The 11742-nt window shown below is 36.9% G+C and overlaps 1 protein-coding gene and 1 long non-coding RNA gene across 2 annotated transcripts in view; one reads left to right on the top strand and one right to left on the bottom strand.

Annotated features, from left to right (window-relative positions):
- Positions 1-3080: 3080 nt before the first annotated feature.
- On the bottom strand, positions 3081-6724 carry LOC108741578 (fork head domain-containing protein crocodile). Its single transcript, XM_025979606.1, has 2 exons — positions 6588-6724; positions 3081-5669 (listed from the first exon to the last, which is right to left on the bottom strand). Exon 2 carries the CDS (start codon positions 5460-5462, stop codon positions 4386-4388), a length of 1077 nt encoding a protein of 358 aa, XP_025835391.1. The 5' UTR covers positions 5463-5669; positions 6588-6724; the 3' UTR covers positions 3081-4385.
- A 294-nt stretch (positions 6725-7018) lies between these two features.
- Positions 7019-11742, top strand: part of LOC108741581 — a 33061-nt gene continuing 28337 nt past the window's right edge. Inside the window, exons 1-2 of the long non-coding RNA XR_001938529.1 lie at positions 7019-7262; positions 8485-8551. This is a non-coding gene — a long non-coding RNA (uncharacterized LOC108741581). The remainder of the gene's footprint in view (positions 7263-8484; positions 8552-11742) is intronic.

The following is an 11742-nucleotide window of genomic DNA, read 5'->3' as shown; positions in this document are numbered from 1 at the left end:
TTATTTATTTTCATACAATACTATTTTGTCAATACCGCTTCCATTTTTCCCTAAATCTAGTTACAAAATCGTTACGATGGCAACACTAGTATAGAATGCAGTCTTCGGTCGGAATTTTTCCATTTTACTGGGAATTCCCCATCATAGACCGACCGTAGGAGTTAGCTGAAGAATTACAAAGAGTGTTTAGAGCAACAACAAGAATTGGACGTGTTATTAAACGCCAAGCTGATGAAACTCCTCCCGATGAGCCTATAACTTCTCCAAAAATGAAATTTGAAGTTATATTTTTCAACTATCTTTTGGACACTACCATAAACTCACTCAATGAAAGATTTAAACAGTTAAATGAATACTCGGAATCTTGGCCTTTTTTGTACAATATAAAAAACATTCCGGAAAAACCAGACCTCAAACCCTGTAGTGATCTCCAACTGGAATTAACTGTAGGCTCTAAATCAGATATAGGTAGATGGTTGTATGTTCTGCTATGAAATCATAAGTGTAAAATCTTTTTTGCCTGATCAGAATTAGGATACCCCTGTCTTTATTTTAGATTTTATCAAAGATCGCAACTTGAAGATCTATATCCAAATGTATGGATACCATTGCGAATATTGATCTGTACCTTGACTGTGACTAATGGGAGAAGGAGTTTTTCTAAGCTTAAGTTGATTAAAACCTATCTGCCATCGGCAATATCTTAATTTAGATTGATAAAGTTAGCAACTTTGTCAATCGAAAATGCGAAAATCATAGGCTTTGATGTCTTAACAAAAGAGTTTGCCGATAGAAAGGCTAGAAAAGTAAAATTTTGTTAGTTTTTTTAATAAATGGTTATTTCATTATATAACTAACTCGTATGGGTTTCAATGGCAAATAGGGGGCACCGTAGAAATCTCACCCAGGGTGCTGGTAGTGCTAAAACCAGCACTGAGTATGAATGGCTAGTTAGAGACATTTTAGAAGGAGAAACAGGAGCTAAGAGGAGTAGGTTAGGAAAAAGAAGGTATTAGAAAGAATAGGAAAACACAATTCACTTTTAAGAAATAGGTGAGATTAGGTTGTCAAACATGAAGCATGAAGTTAAAGACATATTAGAAGCAGAAACAGGTTAAGAAGAATATAGGTAGACCTAGATTAGATTATCGTGAAGCAGTAGTAGTAGTAGTAGTAGCTAAGGATGTGGGATGTTCTAACTTTAGAATGTGAAGATTAGCTCAGGATAGGAAATGGAGGTGCATGTCCAACCAGCATAATTTGGTAATGTGTGGAATATATTTTTTCAACCACATCTATCTGAAAATATTACCAGTTTCTCTAAAAACTATCCTAAACTAATCGAACTTTCAAAATCTTTTGAACAAAGCGCAAGACCCCTCAAAAACTTTAAATGGCATGTATTGGACTTTATTATTTATATGAAAAGATGGCTGAAGATATTTGTACGAATTTCTCTACACCATGTCGTATTTTTCAAAAGGTGTTAATGTTTACATGCATTAGAATATGGTTCGTCTATGAAATAAAGCACAAAAAGAGACCAAACTTTCGAAGTTTGTACAGTAAGTCGGATCGAAATATGGTTTTCTGCATTCATTTCGTGAGATCTCCTATAAACTTTGTGAAGATAACCGCATCATGATCTGACTTACTGGCCGAAATTCGAAGACTCAGAACTTCTATTAAGTTTGGTTCTCAAGTCGCTAGTAGTGTTTAAGCAAAATATTGAATTCAGTTTCTATATGTAAGCAGTAGGATATTTATATAGAGCTGCCATCACCTAAATTGCCGACGCCGGGTAAACACGGCAAAAAGCCCGGACATTTGGGCGACACCTCTGAAAAAAAATTTTTTGCAACAAAAATAAAAACATCGTTATAATTTTTTAATTTTTATTCATTTATACAGCTTGAAATTAAAATTTCCCTGATTTCTCCTGACAACAAAAGTGTCCGGGTAAAAACCCCTGCCGGACAGCCCCCGAATGCCCTTCAAACTAGGACAAATCCGAGGAATCCCGGACGCATGGCAGCCCTATATTTATATTATTTCACTGCACCTACTAATTTTTAACAGCTCTTTATTAAGGATGTTTGGGAGGTACAATCGGAGACAAGAGTACATAAAATCCGAAATTCGTGATTACTTAGGTTTTGCAGCATATCATGAGGTAAATAAATACTATCTATACTTAAAAAAAAGTATACGGTTTGAGAGAAAATTTGGAATTTGACCATAAAATAAGAAATAACGAATAATATGGAAAATTTTTAACTGACTTTTGGCAGTGAATATGCCTTGATTTCAACTTCGAAACAAAAAAATATTTAGTTTCAATCTTTATTAATAATGAGCGTAAAACTTTTTAATATGTTTAAATAATAATTAAAACTTTAAAATTGCATTTATTTCAGACAATTATAAATATTATCATTATATTATCAAGTAAAAACGAGATTTTCAGCTAATTTTTCATTTTTTCCTCGATAACCATTTAGTGAATTTGAATAACCTTACGCTAAAGTGATTCTCCAGAGTTCAAGTTACTTATTATAAAAGTTTGAAATTTCTGGTAGCTTTTTTTCTGTTAATAAAAATAAATTTAATCTGTTCGGTTAACGAATCTCCATAAAATGACGTGTAAAATTACAATTTTTTAAAATTTCAATAACTTTTTAACGGTTTAGTGAATCGATTTGTAATTTTTACAGCAGTTTTAGAATTGAATGAGGAACGTTCATCCAAATTTTTATTTGTCTCGTAGCATTTTGACATACCTCCCAAACATCCTTAACGCCATACTGTGAGTATCCTTACATATACAAATGCATAGTCGGTAAGCACTTACACTGTTTAGAAATGATGTTAATATTTTCGAAGATATTTTTTGAACAAAACGTTAGTAAAATTTTGCCAGGCTTCTTTTCTTTCTATAAAAATGTCTCACCGAGTCCTTCGCGAAACACCCATGTCAAGTAAATATGTATTAGGATGTAAAGTATATTTTTTGTAAGTTTTTTTTGTATCTGATAATACAAATGTTATTTGAAATATGTCTATAAATTATTTGTTATGTTCTGGTTCTTCTTAGCGACATACAGGTACAAATATCTGTCTGAAATCTGAAATTTCTAATCAAGTACCTGTTACCTCTATAGGTAGTACCTACAAAGAACTACACAGTTTAACAGATTTATCTCTTTTATTATTTTTCCTATATTTCACGTGACTTTTTCATAATAAATAATGTACAACTGGACTTGATCCATTTACCTATCTATTTATACTTATTCAAAATTTACACTCACATGGACACGCACAAATATTTAATTTAATACGTGGATAAACATTTGTTACATACATCGACAATTAGTATTTCATTTTTATACTGACTAAAGTGCTTTTTTCCTCTTATAAGCGGATTAAGAAGGGGATGCAAATTAAGTAGTCAGTACCTACCTATAGTGGGTGAACGAACAGTTTAGTAAACATTATGGTTTAAGTAAAGGAGTAGTGACTCTTCTACGTGCGCATTATTACTCAGAAATTGTAATAATTGTTATTACATCCTATACTTATAGGAATGAATTTAATAATCTAGGAACATAAACCACTGGGTAAATAATCCTTTTCTGGAGGTGTTTTTCGACAATAAGTACCTACATATATACATACGTAATTTACAAAAAACAAAGAAATAAAAATAAAAAAATCATTGTGATTGATCTACAATAGGTATGTCCTTGTGGAACACCATTTTCATAGAAGTAAAGCAAAGGACACATGCTCATTTAGATATTTGTCAAAAAAAAGGGTAAAAGTAAATATGTATGATACCATTTGAATTGGTTGCATAATTTTTAAAAATCTCGCAATTTTAAGGAATTGTATGAATTTATTCAAAAAACGGAATATGTACCTATGTAATACCGTATGATAGATTTTCTGCGAAGAAAACATCCATTGAATTTAACAATTTGATTTTTTGAATGAAAAATATGACTAGCAGAATTCTACCCCCAGTATTTCTTCATATAAGTAATTATTTATGTATCTAGAACACATGTTTCGAAATAGGTAATCAAGAAAATTAACCGTCAAGGAAGGACAAAACCTCTTCATTCTTTCATCGGAAGTTGTGCTATTTGAAATCGAATTCTACAGATACAAACAAACAACATAATAACTATTTGATCACTATCACATGAAAACCTAGTTAGTGGGTGCCTAGTGTAGATACAAATTGCAGCTGCCGACGTAATAGATAACTTGCACAAACAAACCATTAAAATATACACGATAAAAGTACATTGAGTAAAATTCGTTTAGTCCGGATCAGTCTTGACATAATGTGGAGCTTGTTGTTCGTAACAAAACAGTCCTCAGTATTTTTGCACGCAGTCCTGCTGATAATACGAAGCGGACGTCCTGAAATTGGGCGGACTAGACGAAGACATTCCCGAATGTCTAAAACTGGCCAATTGACAACTAGGCGGTGCACTTTCGAAAATAATGTCCCTGTATCCGGCCGAAGACGAATTTACGGATTCCGGTGACGTTTCCGGACTGTACCACGGACTGTAACGCGGCGTGCTATCGTCCGTTACGCCATACTGTTGCGAATTCGCCCCTGGACAATAAGTGTACATACCCCCCGAAGCGTGTAACCTGGGGCTGGTGTAAGCGTGAACTTGATCCCTACCGTTGGTCATCAAACTGTCCACAGTAAAGGCAGCTGTGGTGTCCATGGTCTGCAACGAAGCCGTCACGTCGCTTATTAAATGGTCCTGGTGAACTATCACAGACTTGCTCATGCACGAACTTATGTCCGTGTTTGGTTCACGTTTCGGCTGTTTGCTACATTCCAGTTTACCCGACGAAGCGGATTTTGTTATCTCCAAGGGTTTCTCGTCCCGTTTACTGAGTGTGTCGGTCCCCTGAATTTGTTGGCGTTTCAAAGCTTCCTCCTTTTCCCTAAGGGCGTCTTTCTTCTTAAACCTCCGTCTTCTCCGCAGGTAGGAACCGTTGTCGAACATGTTGTAAGAGTCCGGATCCAAAGTCCAGTAACTTCCTTTCCCGGGTTTCTTGTCATCTCTTGGAACTTTGACGAAACACTCGTTTAGACTTAGGTTGTGGCGTATCGAGTTCTGCCAGCCTTGCTTGTTTTCCCTGTAGTAGGGAAACCGCTCCATGATGAACTGGTAGATCCCGTTGAGGGTGATCTTCTTTTCGGGAGCGTTCTGGATGGCCATGGCGATGAGCGCGATGTACGAGTACGGCGGTTTGACCATATCCTTGGGGGATGTGAGCTGGTGCTGTTGATGAGGCCATGTCGCGTAACTGTATCGCGAATACTGCTCGTAAGGGTACGGGGTTGCGGCTGTAGTTGCGTATCCCCCGGTTGCGGCCGCGTGTCTGTAGTACGCCGTTTGGTGGTGGTCCCCAAAAATGGTGTGCATAATCGCAGGTGGGAAAAAGGGAAACACGCGCGTACAAATAATCAAGACAACGATAGAAAAACAAACGCGTCGGCCCGCGACTAAAACAACAAACAATTGGCTGCCGGCGGGGAGTAGAGTGAGTCGGTAGATTTTTCGGAAAGTGGCGGCAGCGGGCGGCGGCGAAGTCTGTGTTGATGTTTTCGCTGTTTTCGATCCAATCAGTCTCTGAAAACAAGTTTGCGTTCACTTAATATTATGATACACAACATGGGGCAGTTTACACAGAGATTAAGTGAAAACAGAGAATGTTGTTGCTTCTCGCCGCGGCACAATGTTACTAATGAAAACAGACGCTAGAGACCCCACGGTCGTTCCTACGAGAGGTCCCGGCGCTTTTTGGCGTTACGCCACGCCCACCCTGCGTCTAAGCGTCCCGGCGCTCCATCGCTCCGTCACGCCCGCAGTCGATTGTGATCTTGCGCCCGATCGTTAACTTATACACGCCCATGGAGAAACGACCAATGATGACAGACATCTTACGCCCAACGCTAATCGATTCATGATCACCGCACTCTACCATTGCGGTCGCGTATTGTTTGTGTCCGCGGTTTTTGTCACCCCTCGTGCCTATTCCCACCCCTTTTCTTTCTTTCTCGTTTGTCGCCGCCGTCGCTGCAGCGAACGAACCGACGCGTTCCCTTTGAAATAAAAGCAATTATCTTTATTATCGGTTGCTGACGGATGATGAAAGGTAAAAATGTCGAAAGTGACAACCGTGGGTGAAACTTTATCTCTTTTACTTCCGTTGATTAGGTAATCGATTTCTTTATGGGCCTTTTGACAATCGCTTACACATAATAAATTATATGATAATAGTTTACTAACGATGAAAAGTTATTTTTTATTTCAGTTTTATAAACGTTATGNTATGATAATAGTTTACTAACGATGAAAAGTTATTTTTCATTTCAGTTTTATAAACGTTACGATAAAAATTTTTGAACAATATAAATATTTTTTGACAAATAAAATATGTTCAAACCTGAAGAGCTTAATAGGTAGTTTTCTAAAATTTTCTTGATCGATTTGGGCGCAGCACACAAGTGTAACATTTCACAGGCCCCGCGGGTGTTTAAAACTCACCCTTATCTCCCAGTTTGCTGCAAAAACAACACTCCACTCTCTGCAACCCCACGTTTTACATTATACTTCCCTGCGTTCTCCTTTCTACCTAACCTACCTACCTACCTTCCCACACACACAAAATTCAACCCCTCTCGCAGTCTCCTCTCAACTTATTTCGTCGGCAGACTTTACGTTATACCTATTTTAGTAGATAGGCATGTTGGCGGGAACCGGGGAAAGGGAATCCCCGATGTAGTAGCGCGTCTTTTGTTTTCACCGCATGTCATGTGAAGTGAACCTATAATTTTCACAATGGTGTTCCATGTGCATGTGTGTGTGTGTGTAAAGTGTGTACCTTGGCTTACATCGTGTTGGCGAAAAGTTGCCAGAGAAAACAATAGAAGTTTTGTACTAAAAGGACCGACGTTGGAGTGGCTACAAGCAGTCTAGTTCGGGAATTTGAAAACGATGATCGCAGAAGGACTTCGATTAGGTCTTTGTTATGCGATGTGTTATCTTCCTGATGCTATGTACCCAAAAAAAAGGAATTAAAAAATGTGAAAGTGACGAATGTCTTAAATAATGTGATTTGTCTAAATATGTGTTTTGTAAACAAACGATTCATATGTATAAATAATAAAAATGCACGTGTTATGGGCTCGCAGACTGATTGACCATTTGGAATAGCTAAATGTAGGTTATGCAATCAGATAAACAAAACGTGTTTTCAGTTAAATGACCACAGCGTCGGCTGCTTGGTTGATTATTGGGTAATTGTCCAGAATTGGGGTTCCAGACCAAAATCGCTCCAAATTTTTTTCATCGATTTCCGGTCATTTCTCTTTCTTTCGTCTCTTTCTCTCTTCTAATATTAATAAAAGATTTTTTTGCAGTGACAATCGTGAGATANATTTTTAATACCCTCCCTTTCGCCCCTGATCTCACCCATCTCTTCCAATACCTACAATTTCAATTTTGAAAAATTATCATTCAAAACAATTGTTTTTATTTATGAAGTCAAAAAACTGTCTCACCCACCTTCTAATACCTAATTCTATTATGTAGAATGACCAGAAATCCATGAAAAATTTTTTAGAGCCTGGAGCCCCAATTCTGAGTAATTACCCAAATTTTGGGAACAGAAATCATTACTTCGCATAGTTTTCCAGATTACTTAGTTTTTTCAAATAATCCAACCTAACCCAACCCATATTTAACCAAATCGACCGATTTTTTTGTGGTTCACTGCTATAAATAAACGAAATACACAATAACGACAACACTCACGAATTGAATGTTGTTGTTGCTGTTTTTTTTTGTTTACAATAATGTAAACCATAAAAAAAATGATCCTACGCTATCGCATTGTCCTGTAAGGTTAGGTCAAGTTAAATTAGGTCACGATAGAGAAATACAACACTCACAAAGTGAGTGTTGCCGTTGTCGTGTATTTTTTTGTGTAACACTCAACACTTGCGTAATTTAAAGGTTAAAAAAAAGTAAGTGAAACAACCCAACTCGTAGTTAACCAAATCAACCAAAAGTAAGAATTGTTTTGTGGTTCACATTGCTGTAAACAAATGAAATTCACGAACTTTGTAAAGTTAGATTAGTCTTAGATTAAGAGTCACGAAGCTTTTTGTTTTGTTTACAGCAATACAAACGATAAAAAAACTCATGTTCTTAACCTCACTCATTAGTGTCCTGTAATGTTAGATCAGGTTAGGTTAGGTTACGGTTGAAAAATACAGCACTCACTTGGCTAAAGGCCTAAAGTAGATACTATTCAGCACATAATGAGCAACAAAAGCTTTTTTTTTGAATAACTATATCAGCTTTGGGTTATACTTTTTAACGAATTTGTAGGCAGTAATAATTAGGCCTCAAAAATACATAAATATCTTTTCTTTTGCAGTGCTGTAACTCCGTGCATCGATCTCTACGCCAGATGCTCCTGATTATTGTGGATTAACGTTAATTTGGTAAGTTTTTTTATATGTATATATTTATTAGATATTATTTTATTTCTTGGCAGTTTTCGGCAGACCCTATTGCCAATGTTATCACTTTAATGGTACAGTCATACATAAGGCTACCTGCAGATACAAGAATAGTGTAGGTATCGTTCTTTAATTGTAATTTGTATCAAAATTTATCTGAAAACAATGGCCACACGATTATAGAGGCATACACTTGACAGACTGTGTATTTGCTTAGCGAGAAGCAGAAACAAACTCGCACCGTTCTATTTGGCAGACGGTTAAAGAGACCCAACTGGTCTGGATGGTACACACACTTAACTTGTACAAGCACACATGTAGTCATAGGTTTGCCGATGGTATGTCTATTATATCTCCATAACACATGTATTTTTAGTGGTTAAAAATTGTTTTACCAGTGATCAAATAATTCCACATACTTTACAAGTGAAGTATGCCAAAAGGCGGTACGTGTACTGCTACTTGAACATAAAAATGTAATTTTCCTGCTCTCTAAGCACATAATTTGTGGATTTATGTCATGAAGACAAGGCCGTGTCTTATTTTATTAAACCAGGGAGTACTCATGGAGTCCAGGGACGTAACCATCAGCATTGCGTGAGTTATGAGTAGGGTTGCCACCCGTACTTTATTAGAAAGTATTGTACTCTATTTCGACTGTGCGTACGTTATACTTTACAAGACACATAAAGTACGCAAAAATAGTTTATTTAAGGCCTTAAGTAAACATCGTAATCTTGTAAGCGATTATTCGAAATTCAGAGTATTTTTACATCAATAATATTGCACAGAAAAATGGCAAGCCATATTTACGGATCAACCTGATTTCCCAAATCTGTTCAAAGTAGTGTCACTTTTGCTATCCGTTCCAGCCACTTCAGCATTTACAGAAAGAGTATTCTCTGTTATGAAGGCAAAGTGGCTGCACGACAGGAATAAAGCTTCATTAAAACTAATTAAATCTTACTTAAATCTTTGTTTGCCATGTTTAGAGACTATTAATGTATTTAAGAGCGACATCAATTTGTTACTTGCTGCTAGGTGTAACAAAAAATATGTTTAAAAACAAAAAATGAAATACTTTATGTAAAGCCTGAAAAGGTGGCCACCCTAGTTATGAGCCAAGAGGGAGTCACAGCTTATTTGTACATTTAGTTTCATATAACAGACAGTTATAGAACTGGAACAGCAACGTAGAGAAGTAAATATTAGGGAGGGAGTCAGACTAGACATCATTAACGATAGTACAACTGTAGGGATAGATATACGGGGGCAAAAGATTAGTATGCTTATTTGATTTGCAGATGATATAGCAGTATTAACATCTAACAAAGAGGAGTTACAGATACTTTTAAATAAAATGAGTAAAACTAGGGAAGAGGAAGGAAGAACGAATATAAAGATAGGAGACGAAAAATTAGAAGAAGTGGCTGATTTTTGGTATCTAGTAAGTCAAATAAGTTAGAACGGAAGGAGTAGTAGTAGGGATATAAAGCAGAGGATACCGTAGGGTCGAGTCGCCTTCAATAAAAAGAAGTCACTTTTATGCTCGCGGACGGTTAATTTAGAAATTCGAAGAAGATTGTTAAAGGTATTTGTTTATGTGCGAAACATGGACGGTGGGCGTGGTGGAAAAGAAAATGTTTGAAACGTTCAAAATGTGGTGTTACCGGCGAATGATGAGGTTACCATGGATAGAGAACTCTATGGAAGTCACTAAGAAATAGGCGAGATAGGATGGTATAACACCTTCTCAGGCATGAAAGTCTAGTCAGAGACATATTAGAGATAGAAAAAGGAGTTAATAGGAGTAGAGGTAGACCTAGATTAGGTTACTGTTCTCAAATAGTTAAGGATGTGGGATGTTTTAGTTTAGCTTACAAAATTACGATGTTTACTTAAGGCCTTAAATAAAGTATTTTGCGTACTTTATGTGTAGTGTACAGTATAACGAACGCACAGTTGAAATAGAGTACAATACTTTATAATAAAGTACGGGTGGCAACCATTGCTACGCCCTCCTTTCCTCTTTTGGGTAGCAAGTTAAATGTGGTTTGTTATTTCCATTCCCAAACTGTATCCTGAAAGAAACTAGGTTTGTATTCACTTTTCTAGAAGTTGTTTATTTATATGTATATATACCTACATATACTTTTCAAGAAGGCACATATTCGGGAACCGCAGCATTGTGTTAAATTGGTAGCCAATCATCAAAATTTCACCCATTTCTCCTAATGTTGCAAACGTTTTTGGTCCCCTTCTTGTAAAAATACACCCCGTTTCCGTTTTATTGTATCCACCAATAACATTTGTACCTATACGTACGACGGTCGTGATGGTGATGATGATGATAAGTTAAAGAGCTCGTTCACACCTCGGGCCGTCACAGGTGGTCTTCGTAATGCATTCCAAGGTCTACTCGAACTTGTCGAGTCCCTCTTATGTAGTCATTTGTGTTAGCTTAGGCCCAAGATCTCCGAGTTTGTCCAAACTAGTTGAAAGCCCGCCGACTGGCCGGTTGGAAACTAATAAGTGTTTGTTCCCCGTTTCCAGTGTTATAATTGTGTACATGAAACCGACTGAGACTTTAATTACCGCAATCGTTAATATTGAAGGAGCAGAAGCCCACGGACAAACAAACGAATGTCTTTTCCAATAACCTGTCTTGTCGCGTTCGTACTTCAAATGCCAACTCCTACCCGACTATCGTGTTTTTTCTTATTTTTTTTAAATTTTGCTGGACTGAAGTACCTGCACCTGTTCTGATGTTGCATGTGAATAGTACCTAATCATGAGCGTAGCGAGAATTTTTTCCAGGGGGGAGGCAGATTTTCAACAGCTATAAGGTTAAATATACTTAGGTTTAATATGTTTGGTTTCTATGTTTTTAAACTTTTTGCCGATATCGTGACTCATCCGGGGGGGGCAATGAGGTTGCTAAGGGGGGGTGCAATGATCCCCTTTGCCCTTATCTATCTACGTCCAATTAAATTCATAATTTGTAGCTAAAGAGAGGGAGGTCACCTAAAATTATTACACTTTCGCTTCGCATCCGCTTCCGTTTTCGCTTCCGCAAAAATTTACTATTTTCTTCTGTTCCGTTACGACACTTCCTTTGCATCACTTATATACAGGAGCAGAAAATATATATTAAAAAAAAGTAAGTGAAACAA

Source organism: Agrilus planipennis, unplaced genomic scaffold, assembly GCF_000699045.2.
Source record: "Agrilus planipennis isolate EAB-ADULT unplaced genomic scaffold, Apla_2.0 scaffold326, whole genome shotgun sequence".
NCBI classification, from domain to species: Eukaryota; Metazoa; Arthropoda; class Insecta; order Coleoptera; family Buprestidae; genus Agrilus; species Agrilus planipennis.
Note: the sequence above shows the minus strand (reverse complement) of the source record. Positions and strands in the feature narration are given on the sequence as shown.